We start from the raw sequence: 17,754 nt of genomic DNA on the forward strand, positions 1-17,754 counted from the left end.
ACAACACATTTAATGAAGCCCCCGATCAATGTGGTTTACTGCATTGTGCTGTTTATTGGGAACATGGCAAAGTCATCCAACCGACAGGAGTCAGGACAGCAGTGAGAAGTAACTTCATGAGGAAGCTCTGACAGGATTCCTTTTGACAAGTGGAGAGAATGAAGTTCCCATCCTAGTTCAGTAATTGACAAATGAACAGAAATCAGAAATCATTGATGCAACATTGACCCATAAAACACTGATGATTGAGGTGAAGTTCTTCCCTGTATCCACACAGGGAACAACAGAGAGTCAGAGAATAACAGGATAAGAACAAAACAATATGGAAGTAAGGTCGGTTCCTTAACAGATGTCACTACTGCGGTCCACTTACGCTGGCATTGATTCCAGCTTTCAGCTATAACCGTGCAACAAATTGGACATGTCTCATCTTCCAGTCTTGATAGGAAACTGTTGCCGTTGTCGATTTTCTGTTGTTGGTTGAGTTTTTCTTTTTTTTCTTTTTTTTTAAACTATGTTTATCAACACTGATACATTACAGATCTTGTTAGTTATACTTTGAAGTCTGATCATGCAGAACTACAGGCAGGTGCAACTTAGATCTTATTACAGGATGGACATGGCAAGGTGAACAGTTGTTTTTGCTAGTTAAGATCTGGAGCTTTGTTACTGTTGTGGCTTTAATATATACTGGCCATAAGTCCCACTTACTCCATTTACTAAATATACATGATTCTCTATGTACATTGAAACCTCCAGCACCCTCCTTTTCAGCACGTGACTGACTTAGGAAAAGGTCAGAGGTCGACCATATTTAGGCATACAGTGGCCTTACTGCAAAAAGGTCTAACAGTAGTAGTGTGTTGGATTATTACATATTAGTTACAGAAAAAAAGTCAATACAACTATTTACATTATAAATATCTTGCTTTCCAGAAGACAAGAATGGCCCTGTTCAGTGAAAATTAACAAAAGAGACAGGGTTACCTGTCTGAAATGATAAACATGGTAGGGATACATTTATTTCCCAAACTGACTGTCTTCCTTCAATATGTGCTTTTCAGCTTTTTACTCTCAGATAGAAAGGCACCATAAGCCTCAGCTGGAGTTTTTCAACATTCTTTTGTCGAATCAAACCCTTCTTAAAACTCAAACTTGCCATGGGTCAATGAGCCTGAACAGAAATGAAGTTAAACAGTTCACCTCTCACAATTGATAGTTAATTTAAAAAAAAAAAAAAAAAAGGAAAAAAATCAGGCTGCACTGGCAAGTTCCTAATATGTTAAGCAGACTGCACTAAATTCCACTGGACAGGTCTGTTTTACAGCTCATCAGTGAAGATGACACATTCGCCATTCCCCTGTGCCCCCCATCTTTCTAATTAAGACATTATTTATGTGTGGAATATTAAAACCTTATGCACAATTATGTTCTTTTGGTGTGCACATGTGAAAAAAATCACCTTGAGCTTGCAGATAGGTAACCGTGTCCTTTGTAAAGTGGTGGAAGTTCAAATAAGCACAGCCATCAGATGCTTGAAGATGTGTGATTATGTTAGTTACAATTACACTCTTTATCCACAATGAGAATTTGGATCAAATATGAATACAATGGTGAAGTTCTAAAAATCACATCCATTTGCACTCCCTCTCTTTCTTGCGCATACACACACACACCATAAATGTAAAGTAAATCACTAACTCAGACTTATTTTTTTGCCAGACCATTAAAAGGAAAGTCTAATTCTCCCCTGCAGGTTGCCTTGCCCATTACTGTCCCTGGAAGCACGCAGAGTTTGTTGGAAAACGTATTATTGTCATTGTTAGGCATGTTTGAATTCACATGAAAATTTAAAACATAATGGTATATAGAAAGACCTGAAAGTAGAATTATTCCATCATTTTAAATACTGCAATATTTATAATATAAGTAACTGTGGCTTTTAAAAGTTATTTTGAATTAAAATATTTCTAGTATATTTTACAATGATTTCAGGATATTCAAAACATAAAATATTTCCTTTTTTTTTTTTTTGAGGTGGGAAATTTGCTCAAACTGACTCTCTCAGGCAGTTTTCATCTTAACTGTTAGCATATTTTCATGAGACAGGACACTGGGGGAAAAGAAATCTCTGTACTGTAATGTTTATCAGTGAGCACCAATCCAAATCAATTTAGTAGCAGTATTTTCAAAAAAATCCTAAAGGCACGCCAACAAGTCTAATTTCTTCAGAATCATTATCCCAAAGGTAAAGCAATATATGTGAAGGTAAAACCTTACAGATGAATACTCCTAGTTATAAACTTAGGAGAGCGGTACAGTGACATTATCATCTGTCTTGGGTCATCTCTTGAGGCCAGCATCATGCGGGAACTGATGATTTCCAGAAGAAAAACACCAGTGCACTAGGGAAGAACCTCATCAGGCTTTCTGTGGCTTCTTTTCCTTTTGACAAGTTACCATACTTGCACTCCATTTTAAGCTCTTTTTTATATAACACAGACTTGAAGATTCCTGTGTGTTTCTATGCTATGGAAATGGAGATAGTATGGGAGGATTCCCAACCACAGCATGATTTGCATAAATTACTTTGTGACCACCTCAAATAGATATCTGGAATCTCTGAAGATATGTTACATTCTAGCAGAATATATTCAAAACTCACAAGATACTATTCTGACTACTGAGTCAGCATCTGAAGAGTGATTTCAAAAATTATAAAAAATTTTGGATTGAAAACATATATAACCTTCCATCAATTTGAAGCAACTCAATACTTTTTCCTCATTTCAACTCACAAGTGAAAAAGAAAAGGGAAAGAGACCTCTTAGGAGCAATTCTGACCTTTTGTATTTTTTTTTCTCCAAATTTCTCATGCTATCCAGAAGTAGTCCACCTGGAAATAAAGCTGGAATGTTTATCAGTGACTTCTCTACCTTCTCAACACTATTTTTTGCTGCTAGTGCTCTGATTAGCCATGGATAATTACGATGCCTCTGTTGTTTTCCTTGCCCTGCTGATGGTTATCTGCATGGCTGAAGTGAGGCACCCGGGACAGAACTTCTTAGGCTATTCAGACACTTAAGAGACAGCTAAGCTTTGTGGCATATTTTCAGGAATACCAAAGTGTCCAGCTGACATTTGTGCTGACGAACGATACATGCCTACGCCTTTCTGCCAATAGGCAGATTGCTGCTTCAGTGCCTAAATACTTTGAAAAATCTGTCATTAAATCTCTGTGTTTCACCCCCTTCCTACATTCCTGTAACAGTGGCAATTTTACTTACAGCTACAAACCTGAGACTGAGGTTAAATTACTACTCAAGTACTACGTGGTAACTTGATAATCTAGGAGGTAGACTTGAAAGATCACTGGCAAGAAAAAAAAAAATGCATTTATCATGATCACACTGCACGGAACATTGGAATAATGAGCAGCAAGACATAAAGAGAAGGGTCTCAAACTTCCAGCATCTGAAAGAAAAATACCTGTGCACCTTAGGGTAGCTACGGATTGTCATCACTGCCATCTGTTATTCAAGGGTACTGCGTTCCCGTAAGATACCAGTTGACTGCACCAACCTCCCGGGCAAAGAAGAACAAAGGATACTGTTCCTACCTGATGGTTGCCGCTTCGGTTTGGACAGGACCATACAAGGACCAGGACTGAAGGGAACTATTGCTTTTTTTTTTTTTTGTCAATGGCTTTTTTCTGCTGTCCAGTGTGGACAGCCCCAAGTCTCCTCCCACAGCCAGAGCTGCTCACCGAGGAGACTGACTAATTCAAGGATAGGACGAGATGCACTAATTGTTATAGGCCCCATTTCGACAAGGCACTTAAACACATGCTTATGTCGATCACTGCTGAACAAAGGACAAAAAAAGCACGTTACTTAGAAAATTAGATATGCATCCCTACAATCTCCACAAAATGTGTGTACAGCACTGGTGCTTAGCAGAATCTGGGCTTCTGGGAATAAAACTATATATGTTCTGTGTTGGGGGTTTATTTACCGCCCATCTGCAGGACATTTTCTGCGGTAACCGGTTCTCTCCCCAGCACTCACAAAATCAAACAAGACTAAATTATACCACTGGACTAAGTGTAGGGTTTTTTGGCTTTGTCAGATAAAACACAGACGATCTGCAAGCATCCGTCTACTACAAATGGGTTTTCTGCTACTGCCTGTGCCACATCTCCATATCATCACTGGCGATGAGCTGTGATTATTCCTAATTCCTACATTCTACATCTGCTGTATTTTTGCAGTTCCACTTAGCTTTGAGAGTGGTTTGTTTTTTCCTTTTTTTTTTTTTTTTCCTTCTTGGTTAAATAACACTAAAATGGTGAAAAATAAGGAACTTAAAACAGATGCTAGATATCTGAACGTTACTAATATATACCTATAATCATTTAAATCTGGAGGCGATACATTCCATTATTGCTAAGAAGTCACCCTTGGAGTTATTGCCTTCATACCTAACAAAGCATTGCTGTTTACCTTTGAATACTTCTATGATCACTGGCTTTCAAGTGAGCGTTACCTCACTGAACAACAACTTGATGCTTCATGGCTTAAGAGAGAATATTGCTAAATATTTTAGCAGTAGTAAATTATTGCTTTCACTATTACTGCTCTGAGTTTTTAGAAAATCACGGACCTAATTTCATTTTCAATTTTTTCCAGAAAAAATCTACCAAAAATATCCTTGGAGAAAAAAAATTACACCGTTTCCTACAGCAATTTGGAGGCAGCTCAGCTCCACCACCGGACCTGAAGCTACTTTTTATTAATTTCTCTCATCTTCCCTCGTACCCACCCTGGAGAGAAGCTTTCTTTTTTCTTTTCTTCCCTTTGAAGAAAAACTGACTTGCTACTCAAATTTTTTTTTGTACTGCAGAACAGTACGTTTGTAAGCCACCTAAAAGAACGCTTATATTTTTGGAGAATTTTGAATATGTAATAATGAGTGATTTTAAAGTATCCAATAATATATTCTAAAAAAAATCTTTTTGACTTTTGGAAAAGCATTCCAGTGTCATTATGTCATTTTGTTTTACATGGCACACACTGGTAAGAGGAGAGATGACACACATCTTAGTTAATTTCCAGCTCAGGTGATTATGCTCTTGCAGTGGAAAAAGCCAGTTGCTGTTTTAACTGGAAAAATATTCAGTTCCAAAATGGTATGTGTAGTTTTGCCATTCTCCGATACAAACACTTGCTGTCACTTACCCCTGGGAAGCCTACGTATTCTCTGGCACAACCCGAGTTCTTTGGTGCTTGTCAGAACTGGACTCATCTGTATTCTTGTTTATTCTTACAACTCTTTGTTATTAGAGAACAGGAATACTAGACCCACTCACTGTGTGGATCTTGTCCATATAACACAGCTGGTAAAACTTCCCAGGGAGTTAGGTGATTTGCCACGAGCAAGTAAACAGCCAAAAGCATCCAGGCCAGCCTGTTCTCTTAGTAGTGGAGGCTCCTGTAAGGGAATGATTAAAGGGAGAACAACCTCTAAGCTGCAAACACACTGAGAAGGAGAGGGTTGCAAATTTCCTTCGTTTAACTCAGTAAAAACATACACATGAAATAAAATCAAATTTTGCATGTCCTTTTGACCAGTATATCTGTTCCCCAACCTCGTCATACCCCCTAAGACACAAACATACCTGGAACTCACAGTAGTGAGCCTATTTGTAAACTAAGATGATAACTCACTCAATATTGACAGGAAGAGCTGCTTGCTGAGATGAATCTTTCTGGGCATAAACATGCATAAAAACCATTCATTCTTGTTCCCTGTAACCTGCAAAGATACATGTGCTTCCTTCTAACCTGGTCTTAGCCTGGCTTATCTGCTCTAAAAATCAGAACAATTCCTAATATTCACACACATTTTCATGTGCAGCTCTGTGGCATCTTCTTTCAATACAAATTGGTTATTATCTCAAAATATATATAACAAGTCTCAGCAGAAATTTTGGTGCTACATCTTCAAGTCTCTGAGGGAGCCGCAGTTTGATGTGGTTATTTTCACTTCCACAAACTCTCATGCGAGATATGCAACCTCATCAATGACCAAGGAAATAGCCTATGTACTGGTGGTATCACATAAGTATTTATGCAGTTCACCTGAAATGGGCCATTTAGTTGTGGAGTGCATACTGAGGATGTATGCAGGAGTGTGTGCTCCTATAGGCACACAGCTGCATACACGGCCAGAAACCTATTGGCGTGTGTGTGTGTGCTATTTGTATAAGGAGAAAAACACCTGTATATCCCTATCTGCCTCGGTGAGCAGAAGACAACAGAACAGAAAGTGAAGGCAGATATACACTTGGATGTTTTAGAGTGGTTACTGCACACCTTGTCATGCCAGTGTGAGAAGGACAGTTGCAAGTTGCTGGTTTTGCAGCCATTAATTTTGCATCTTACGGGGACAGACAAAAAAAACATGAATTAGAATAATCCGTTGTTTTTTTTTACCCCCCAGTAAGCATCATTGGAAGAAGACCAAAGCAGAGCAACTATAAGTTAAATATACACTTGAGCTTAGCTGCATTACATAATTCTGTAGGAGAAGCAGGCTGGAAAGATTTTTTTGTTTGTTTCATTTAAATCTTTGTTTGTTTGTTTTTGTTTTTGTTTTGTTTTTTTTTTTATTTCTCTTCATCTCTTAACTCCTGTTACTTTTTCCTCCTCAACTACATCATCCTCTGAAGAACGCTGGGTTTCGCAGGCAGGCGGCTAGTCACCTGCAACAACCGAGGGGTCCCGCAGAAGCTTCCAGGCTGCTGTCTGTGTCAGACGCCAGAGTTTGATCCGTGGACATGGATGAGATGTCATTGACAGATGAGGACGGAGGGAGGCTTTCACTGCTGTTCACTGCTGCACCTGTGCTACGAAAACGAACACCAATGTGATTAAACCTGAAACCCCACAACTTCTTGCAGTTTAGGAAAAGCAGAGAACACTTACCCTGTGGCAACAGGCATGTAAGTACACAGACCATCTTAAGCAACACTAAGCTGAATATGGACCATGCAAACTTCAGACATTAGGTAACACCCAACAAGATTTTACCAAGAAATTCTCTCCCTCGAGTCTGTTCTGAAGAGGTGTAGCTCATATGATGTCTTATCATCACTCCACTTCTTATCTAGGCTTCTTAGAATTACAAAGCACCCAGCAATCAGTTGTCAGCTAGGATCACACAGGCATGAACATGATTCAAAAAAGAAGTAACAAACCAAGTCAAGCCAGCAAAGCCTCCAGACACTCTCATAAAAGCCTAGTTCTTGTAGGTACTTGAGTAGAATGGGGCGGCATCAAATCATCTAGTGACAGTGCAGAAATGAGTGTGGGGGAGGCAAAGCTGGGTTCTTCCTCAGTTAAGGCCTAAGAGACCAAGCCCAGGATTTCAGCTGTGACAGTATTTTTGGGCATCCCACTTTACCTTTCCTTTGTAAAATGACAATAATACCATGTTTGAACCTTACAAATCACTCTGAATCTCTAAGATGAAAAATGAACCTGTATGAGATTATCAGTAACACGATCCAACATTTATCACACCCATAAATATTATTAGGCGTTATTACTAGAGCAACTATGTCTCGAATACCCAGCAGACCTATTTTTGAGTGTTAACACTGCAGTTCTGGTAATCAAGCTCAACTCATTAAAAGTGCTGAATTGCATTCAACTTCTGAAATTGATCCACATAACTGCTGGCGTAGGCCAAGTGCTTCAGTTACTTCCATTTTCCTTTTGTCAGTACTGAGAACACACAGTTATTCAATGGGGCCGAGTACCTGAAGGAGAAGGCTGTCCTTTTACTACTCCATTTTTAGTTTTTTCTTCAGAATTCATTACTTCTTTGTAGATGAGTTCTGGAAGACAGAATTGCAACAGTCACAAACAGAAACCAGTGCCTGTGATCAGGAACAACAAAATCAGGAAACAGCAGCCCTCCTATAGGTGCACTGGGGCTACCCTACGTTGTCTTCATGAGTCTGACAGCTCTACTTGCCTAAGACCTCACTCTTCCATTCCCTTCCTCTGTGACCACCTCTTTTTGGAGCTGAATTGAGACAAATCGGGTTAAACTAGAACACATGAATTGTTTAATGCTCCACTACCCAGAAATGAAGCAGCAGAGTAATACAGTCTTATCAAGTATAAGAAAACTTCCGATCTATCACCCTGCTACACAGCACTCTCTTCGACAGATGATCAACTTAAACTTCAATGTAGCATTGTAATCTGCACTCTGGAGTTCATGTTAACCTGTGCAGATAACGGTGGTTCTCAGGACATTCCTTGTATCTCGTGTTTTCATTACAAAAGCACCAGTTTGCTGGTTTCACTTCTTGCTGTGATAGGAATTCTTTTGGCTTTAGAGATGCACTTGGTAGTGAGACATGGCTTACTTGCCACAGAAATACCCCTTTCCATATAATCTTAAATTGTGATTACCTTTCCATTCCTCGATTGTATGTTCCCTTTCATCCAGCTGTTTATCGTATATCTGGGGAGGCGGCTGCAAGAGAAATAAAACGATTTATCAGATTGTTCTTTATATTGTAAATAACTAGGAGTAAAGATAAATTTTCCTCTCCCTCTTTGTAATCCTTCCTGTTCATGCAAAAACACATGAACCATATCTGAATATTAAAGGATTTAACAGTTCTGGAAATCAACACTTTATATAGAAGAAAACACGATACTTCTCCCTCTTCCTCTTTTAAACAAGAGGCATAGTTGCAGTGCAATAAGACCCTGGTCAATAATGCCATCATTCTGCTTGCACTGAGCCCGGAAATTCCACACACATGTTGTCTGCACTGGCAGAGAAAGCACCAGACAAATAACAATCCTGATTAATTAGTAGTAACATTAACATATTAACTTTTAAGTCACACGTTGGATACCAGACTTGCTGCTATACAGTGTACCTTCTCAGAGTAAATCTAATTTTAAAGAAGAGAATCTCCCCGCCAGAATTTCTGACCCATGTTCCAAATTCTCAAGCTTCCCAGCAAACATGGCCAAGCCCACTGCAAACAAGGGATGTTCCCAAACAGTGACATTTGTGTGCTGGGGCTAAAGACAAGGGAATGAGGTGAAGTCCTGGCCTGCAGAGTCTCACGCCTGAGGAACGAGGGTCAACCTGAAACACATGCGGAAAGTTCAAGCAAGCCCCAGGCCTCAGCAGGAGTACCTCAGGTTTCACCACATCAGCAGGGTAAGATAAGCCACATAAGAAGGCTGAGTCCCAAAACAATGCCGCTGTATTCCCATTTAGCTTAACGATCCTGTCCCAGTCAGTCCTGAAGCTTTAAAAATCGCTAAGACTCTCTGTGGAGACACTCTGTTTCATGCTGTCAGGGAGCTGAACACTACCCAAGAGCACAGCGAGCCTCCCCACTGACTGGCAGGGCACAGGAAGCTCGATCCCCTCAGCCGAGCCTACTGCACTACTGCTCAGCCGCTTGGCCAGCCCAGCACCTTGCATTTCCTAGCGGGGAAAAGCAGAGAATGCTTGGTGAAGGCACGGAAGCCCCAGGGGCTAGAAATTTAAAGAGGAGTTGCAGGAGCTGTCTGCTGGCTCTTGGCTTTTGGCAGCAGCAGTGGGTGAGGCCTTAGAGCCGCTGTCTGAGGCACAGCAACAGACCCGCTGCTTCTCTGCCAGATGGAAGCCAAGCAAGTCAATCAAGCTGGACAGGAATATCCTGCAAGTACCTTCCTTTCTAAAGCTTCAGTGAGGTTACCCACAGTACAGGCTGTGGGTAAAATAACTCCTACCAAGCATAAACACTCTTTTTACACCCTCCATTGAAAAAGGGGTATTTCTCCTCTAGCCAGAAATAACAAGATTGATTCCTTCACTACTGTACGTCTCAAATGCGCAAATTACAGAATCAAAGGCAATGAGTGATCAGATGCACATTCCTGGCCTCAGTTCACACAACCACAAAATCTTTGGCTTATGTCTCACCTAATTTATTTCAGCTATGTCTTAAGCAGGCATAATTGGTTAACAGTCAGGAAGAAAAGCTGCAGTCATTATTTCCTAGATCAACACATTCTGGAAAGGAAGGCATTTTCCAGGGAGAGAGCCCAAAACAATCTCACTCGTTACCAAACTCCTCGTTACTAGGGAAGCAACTGATTGAGGGTGAGCACCCAAACTCTGTATTTCACATGCTGTGGGATGCCAGAAACTGCACCTGCTCAGAGCTTCCCGCTGCTGTGCCGTTGTTCATACTGCAGACTGGTACGTGTGAGCTAGGAGAACCCACGGCTATGAGATGTGGCTCTTGGCAGGGACGTGAGAGCCAATGGTAACTAGCAGTAACCGTGATAATGGAACAAATAAGTGCCTCTGCTTCTCACAGGCAGGATGTATTTATTACCTCTAAAGCCTGCGCAGAACACAGGTGAGGGGAGCTCCACTGAGAGGCCAGGCCAGCACCCTCTCACTGAAACAGCAAAGCTTTCCCATCTGAATTTCCTCATTCAGGGAAACAAATCTTTAGGACTCGTGTAGGACATTTTCATTGATTCTGAGGCACAGCGCCGAGTTGAGAATACCACAGCAGTTTGAGGAATGAAGTTTTCCTGCAATCCTCATTAATGTTAACAAGAACCACTAAGCTTAATGCATTACCATCAACCTAGATAATCCCCTTCAGGCTGACTGCTCAATTTCTGCTACTTTTTTTTTTTTTTTAATTTTCTTTTTAACCAGCTTCTAAAATTAGAGGGAAGAGGAGAGGTTTGTGACACAGACACTGTCACAGCAGTGAGGAAGACAGAGCAGGTGTCATACCTGGATCCTCCACTGGCACCTGAGTTCAGGCTTTACTTGGTGCAAAGGTTAGCCTAAAAATTACTTTCCCGCCTAACTCAAATGGCCGACAAAATGACTGAGCTCATCACTGTTCATTTTTTACATGGATACAGTTGCGGTACTATAGATACTCTAATATATCCTTCCTACAGCACATCCCAACTGAGAATTACATGCTAGTTGGTACATGTTTCAGAAAAATTATCATCAGACTAGCATTAAAACAAAGCAGAGTAAAGACCAGGCCTATGGGTGGCAGCATCTAGCTTTTTCTTTTAAACTGTTTTCTCCTCAAATCAAATTGATTTGTAGGCAATTGAATTTGCAACAATAACAAAGAATACAGTCTATATGTGGAGGCAAAAGAGAAGGAAGGAATGGTATTTTTCTTGTATGTATTAATTGCTTGCTGTTTCAGTGGTTCTTGTGTTCTAAACTATACCAATTTCTCAAGTATTTTTGCAGTGTGTTTAATTTTCATTGAATATAATAACAAAAAATCAGGAAATACACATATGGGTCTTTTTCTAAATTATAAAAAAGGAAAAAAAAGGAACATTCTTCAAGTGGTCACACAAACAGGAGATAACTGGACTCACCGAACACCTTTCTAACATCCAGGAGGAAAAGCTTCTCACCAGGGTAAAAAAGCAAGACATATATTGAGGCTGATGAATTCTTACTTCACTAAAGCGACATGGACTGGTTTGCATACGACTGCTAGGAAGCAAAGGGAATGGGCCTGAGCCCCCACGTGAATAAAGCAGGTCCCCTGCTACCCCTGCCTCTGCAGAGCTGGTGTCAGCACAGTGCAGACCTTAGGATGAGCTATTTTTAGAAAGCTTGGCAGGAAGAGAGCTTGCTTCTGCATCTGTTCCTGGCCTCGCAGGGTCTGGAGCAGTGATTGTGGAGCAGAGGACAAGGCAACGACAGAGCTGGCAATGTATAAAGACCAGAGGCACCAGAGGCTGTAAAAATGAATAGTGTGAGGTTAAACAATTGGTTATATGGCTTATGTCCCCATAAAAGGTGAATATAAACATTCCTTTGTGCTTTACTACACCTTCAGTTGTATTACTGATAACATTTATACATTTATTTTTGCAGTGCAAACAAGTACACCAGGGTGCTGTCAGAAGAGGCTTGAAGTCTCTCTGGCTAGAGAGGAAAATGTCACGGGCTCTGCGTTTCACCCAGTACTGCCTGGGCAGCCCACAGCTGGCTGGCTGTGGGCTCAACTAGGGAGGCGGCAGAAGAGATGCCTCTGCCCGTGTGTTCCTTGGAGCCTGCAGAGCCTTTTGGAAATCTCACTCAGCCTGTAGTTTGCATCAAGGAAACAGTGGTCAGCTGAACTGTAAGGGTGCCATGCAACAGGAGTCGAGGTTACTTGGCTACATGCAGACAAGAGAACAGCTTGCAGATACGTTCCAGCAAGCTGGAAAATGCTTTATTTGGTTTGGAAAAGGAAAAAAAAAAAAAAAAAAGAAAGAAAGAGCTTTCTTCTAAAACCACTAGTTCCCACTGACAATAGCAAAGACTGCTGCAGTAGCTCTGTTCAGCTTCCATAATTAATCAGCTATAAATGGATAGATGTTGCTGACTAGAGAAAATATCTGTACCCATGTACAAAACAAAGCTGCAAATTTCTTTTGTGAGACAGCAGACGTGCACCACCGACCTCTGAGCAAAAACCCAAACCCTGCAACTGATTGCTAAAAGACCCTGTGGCAGATCACCAAAGAGTTCTGATACATCTGAATAAATACAGGGCTAAACAAGAGAAGAGAAAACCAGAAAAGCTGCACAGCCTGACAGCCTTGATTTTGCCACTGAAACATCACCTGTAGTAAAGGTGACACTGAAGAAAAACCTTTGAAGTGTTTTTTGCCAAGGTCACAGAGCTCACAGGTAAGTAAGAGAAAGGTGATTTTTTTTCCTTCTTTTTCTTTTGGACAATCTATGACACTTGAAACTACTTTTGAACAGGTTGTATTTAACAGCTGGACATAGATTGTTTACAGACAAAATGCTGAAACGATAAAGTAGCAGTTTCTTTTTGGATGGAGAGGACCTTGGGCTGAGATCCACCAACCAAGCTCTTCTCATAAGCACTGTAGGAAATGACATCACATTAATAAAGGGTAAGGTGCAGCGGCTTGGCATACAGAGAAAAATCAATGATAATTCAGAACTCAGCCCCAGCTCAGAGGTGGTTCTAGATGCAGACATATCCCAGTGTAACCAAGTCCTGTGAAAATATAACCAGTGAAGAAAGCAGTGTGTGTTACAGTGAAAAGCAAATCCATAAAATACACCACTGTTGTAAAACTCTTACCAATGTAGAGAAATGCTTAAAAAGGACATTTTTAACATCTGCTCTCACAGTTTTCTAAGAAATCTCGCTTCTAATGGATATGTCAGATAACGATAGATGCAGTTAAATCTAAGTTGAATTTTGATATCAGCTAATGAAAAGCAACAGATAATCATCTGCAACAAATTTTAATACCAGATTTGATCCATGGAATGGAGTGATATTGTTCCCAAGTAAGAACCAATACGAAATCATGCTGATACTCAAGAGATTGCAAAATGAAGCGATTCCTCCATCATTTATAGGTAAAAAGTTTGAAAGATTAAGTCCTAAGCAATTCTATTACCTAAGAATGTGATTTGGTACTGATAAGCAGCTCTCTTCCCCCTTCTAAATCATCTCTAATGCCAGTGGTATGGAAAGAGTTAGACTGGAGACCAAGCTGCTCAAGCCAACACCTTCATAGAGAACAACCAGCACAACTGTTCTCAAGTTCACTTTCAGAGCTGCCCAGTTGGCAACGCTGAAGCTATTCTGAAGCACTTGCCTAGGAATTCATTCTACTGACATACTGCGTAAACATTTTGGGATAAAAACAGTGACATGCATACAGACACCACTGTATAAACATTAGGGGAGATATGAAAAACAAAGTATCAGATTTTGCAGATAATCTCAATGCAGTGTAAGAATGCATAGCAACTTCAAAAAAGGTAGCTGTATAAATGAAAAGTCTCAAGCACAACGTTTTCAGACAAGAAAACAGAATTTAATAAGACATCAGGGAGCTACTGAGATTAGGTACAATAAACACAGTAAGTTTGTAGGCAAGGAATGTTAGAAATGTCTTTCCTAATGTCTTTAGAAATGTCTTTCCTAAAAAAAAAAAAAAAAGAATAGAGCACTTGAAGGGAAAAAAGGTATCATGTGTCTCATTTATTCATGGTAGTAGTCCAAATATTGTTATGTAGCTAAACCAAATACCATACAAGGAGAGTAATAAATGTAAGCATATGTTTAAAAGTTGAGCCAAGACAGTTTCTTCATGTAGCATATAGGAGGATGGAACCTCTAATTGAAGTATGAAATAAATTACTAAGGTCTGTGGGTTCCTAGTACAGATTTCCTGTGTAGTATCAATAAATGACAACTTCTCTTTGATCTCTGTTTGTCCCACATACAAATTCGGCGTGATGGTACCTTCCTGTGAGACACCAGTCAGGCTCAGCAGCGCTACAGATACTTGCAAATCCTTATGAGACTGGGAGGTACTTGGCAGTGATGCTGTGAATTGACTGCATATCCTCCCCATTGGGATGACTACTGAAATCAGGCAGTAAGTTTTTATGCAGAGTTGCACTTGAAACTCAAGACACAAAACATTTTGTGTCTGGGCCAATCTACTAACAGCTGTCATCTAGGCTTTGTCCCAAGCTTAGATTCACTTTGCAGTAAGAGACAAGGAGTATTTCAATTAAAAGTTGAGCTGCTCATCACCTCAAGGTGATTACATGTCCTATTTATAAGAGTTATAGCTGGCTGAATAATGGATTTTTTTTTTGCTACGGTGCTTGAAATGTGAAGTGGAGGCTGCTTTGGTCACAGCTGTCGACCAACTAACTCCATTTAGTCAATACTTTAAGCAATCTCCTGAAAAGCCACTTATCAAACTTGGTATTCATGTGTAAATGCCTCCTACTTCTAACAGCAGATTATCTCACACTTTTGAAACCGAACATCCTTTGCTGTAACGTGTCTTACTGCTATCCTAGCACTAAAACTGTTCTAATGTCTGCCTGGCTGCATTGATGTCTGTGAAAGAGAACAGGCAGGAAAAGAAAGACACTTGATATGGCATGCTGGGTCACAGAAAAGAGCTGAAGTTTCTTCGGGTGAGGGCATACTGCTAAGACTTGGTCTGGGAAAGGCGTACCGTATAGTGGTTAGCGTATCCCCATGCCTATTTATTGGGCACAGTTCTTGGACTTACCTAAAATATCAGGGGCTGACTGCTACCAGACATGCTCTAAATCTAGGTTGGTAACAGATTTCAACAGTTCCAAAAATCTAAGGAATTCCACATAATCATAAACATACATTACCTGTAGAGATATGTTTTTGGACTATTTTAAGACATTTTAATTGTAATTGAGATATCATCTTCTAAGTGAGTAACACTATTCAAATGAAATTTAGAGCAATGACGTACTCTTGGGAGAACCTATTGCTGCGATTTCTTATCAAAGTTACTGTGGCAAGCTGGGTGGGCTGAAAAGAAGCTGACTATCAAGCTTAATAGGCTGGACATGAGAATTTCCTCCAAGTCTGTTTATCCGCTCCAAAGGTAAGTTTAATAACTGTGCAATGCCTGTTTCTAACTATGAACGCAATTGTTTCAGAGCTGTTGCGGTCTTTGGATATGGTTTGTTCTTTGAACAAGTCTGTGGGAGAGTCACAGCACTGTTTGTGTAACCTCATGCTGTTAGTGAAAAACAAGTACCATGTCTGATAACAGTTTCTTCCTCTGCTTATCAGGGAATCACAACATGATATTTAAGGCAGACCAGAAAAGTATGATGTTGTTGCATGTCAGGAGGAAAAAGGGTATTGCATTCCTACCACTGCCTATTTCTGTTAGAGTCTTTGCCCATTAGAATGAGACATAATAGTTTTATTGCCCCCAGACAGCCTGTGAAGGACCATAAACTTTTAATAGATGTGTAAAAAGGGATTGTAATTCTCTCGCTAGTCCGCTTTTTTACTGGACAGGGCTATTTTATCTGTTCCTCACACATTCAAAATGCCATAAACCTGGGCAGATGTAGAGGGTCATTACCTCCAGGTGAAACCTGGACACCAAATTCTCTTAACCATCTTCAATGCTCTTCGCGGTTTACTCCAACGTACGCTGACACTTATGACACTGCAATAGCTCACTTCAAAATGCCTGTCACACAAAATGCTTTCTGTTACCTCTTCTGCCAGGCATCTGAACCAAATGAACCTTGTACAGCAGATAACTAGCTGCTTTTGATGAAGACCAGACCTTCAGTCGTGTGATGAAAGCCCTCACCCTATGGAGAAGTGCTTATCAAGTGCTACAAAAGGGAGGGTGCAGTAAACATGAGCAGATGCAACACAGTGCAGTACTGTGAGAGGTTCAGCACAACCAAGTGAGCAAAAGCGTCTCCACTGCTCACTTGACTGGTGCTCTGCTCTCAGTTTCCATGGCCTGTGCTCTTGTACGGCAATCTGTGAAAGAATGGGGTTGTTTCATGCTGTGAACAATGAAGGAAAACTCATTTAGGTAGCAGATGCTCCTCTGCAAACTTTCCCTAAGCAAATGGCAGAATATTCTTCTTGGCTACTCCATTCTCTCTCCCTGTCCTCCCTCCAGTCAATCCTTTCCTTGCCTGTCCTCTTTGCAGGAAACAGCTAAGGCCCCTATTTTACCCTCTGGCACCTAGTCCATTAAATGGATGGCAAATCTCTGCACTTCTTCTCTAGAGGCAGGGCCCACCTAGGAGAAAGCAAAGCAAAAACCACAGTCTGTACCTGGTGCCACTCCAACATGGGATGATGCAATGTAAAATCTGGCTTACACCTCTTCTTTTCCCTTCTCAAACAATAAAGCTATTATTTGTAATGTGATAGGCAGGTATATCCCCAAATACAATGTATTTACTTGTGTAAAGGAAGAGAAGAAAAGATTGAGATTACTGTAGTACCTATTAAGCTTCTGTAAAGTGCTCCTGATCCCTCTGGCCTGAGAGGAGATCTGATCCACCTCACCTCTTCATCACACCAGAGTGATGCAACTCAACTTGGATAAGAACCCAGGCAACAGAGAATCGAAGTGTTGAGCTTTTCTTGAGTCAAAACCGGGCTTTTCAAAAATGTCCGTCTCTAAAGCTTTATTTTCAGACAGGAAAAATAGACCTGTGCACCTTGGATAAGACCAGTTACAGAAGGCAGACCCTGACTTAAGAGAAGACTTGCTTAATTGTAAAAAACAAAAACACACACCAAAGCAAAAACAAACAAAATCACCAGCACCAGGACAGTTTTTTTTTGTTTGTTTGTTTATTTTGTTTGTTTGTTTTAAGTGCAAGCAATTACTGCCTAGTAAGAGTCATGATTACTTCCATGAAAATCCACCAAACAGTCTGGACAAAAGGAAAACCTGACTAACTGCAATTTGTCTAGTGAAACAAATGCCCAACATGTTGTAAACGTTGTAAATGTTTTTAGCAAAGATCATCTTGGTTTAAAGATAATGCAAGAAATGCTTCAGAAATGGCCAACATATTTAAAATAGCATGCCTGAATTTCAATGTGAAATAAGCAAAAAGAATGGAAAACAAGTGTAGAACAGAATAGCAGGTGAAAATGCAAAATGCATTAACTGGTTTATCAGGTAATGGAAACAGCAAAGGGTCAAAATAGTCCAATTTCCTGATAATTAAAATATGAGAACACCTTTAAGAGACATAGAAGAGTTGAGCAAATGCTGCAAAGTATATTATTTAGAAAAGAATGACTACTGTGCTCCACACATGGCTTTATTATTATCAAAG

The 17,754-nt window shown here is 40.3% G+C and overlaps 1 protein-coding gene across 11 annotated transcripts in view; it reads right to left on the bottom strand.

Annotated features, from left to right (window-relative positions):
- Window positions 1-29: 29 nt before the first annotated feature.
- Window positions 30-17,754, bottom strand: part of MAPK10 (mitogen-activated protein kinase 10) — a 141,205-nt gene continuing 123,480 nt past the window's right edge. For 10 of the 11 annotated variants that reach the window (XM_066996608.1, XM_048074386.2, XM_066996607.1 and 7 more), the window contains 3 exons: window positions 8,487-8,550; window positions 7,823-7,900; window positions 30-6,902 (listed from right to left, as the gene is read on the bottom strand). In XM_066996608.1, the coding sequence (XP_066852709.1) occupies window positions 6,760-6,902; window positions 7,823-7,900; window positions 8,487-8,550 (285 nt within the window). In that variant the 3' untranslated portion in view covers window positions 30-6,759. Of the gene's footprint in view, window positions 6,908-7,822; window positions 7,901-8,486; window positions 8,551-17,754 lie in introns of all 11 variants that reach the window. The other variant, XM_013190524.3, reaches the window with a different exon arrangement.

The sequence above is a fragment of the Anser cygnoides genome, chromosome 4 (genome assembly GCF_040182565.1).
Source record: "Anser cygnoides isolate HZ-2024a breed goose chromosome 4, Taihu_goose_T2T_genome, whole genome shotgun sequence".
Taxonomy (NCBI): Eukaryota; Metazoa; Chordata; class Aves; order Anseriformes; family Anatidae; genus Anser; species Anser cygnoides.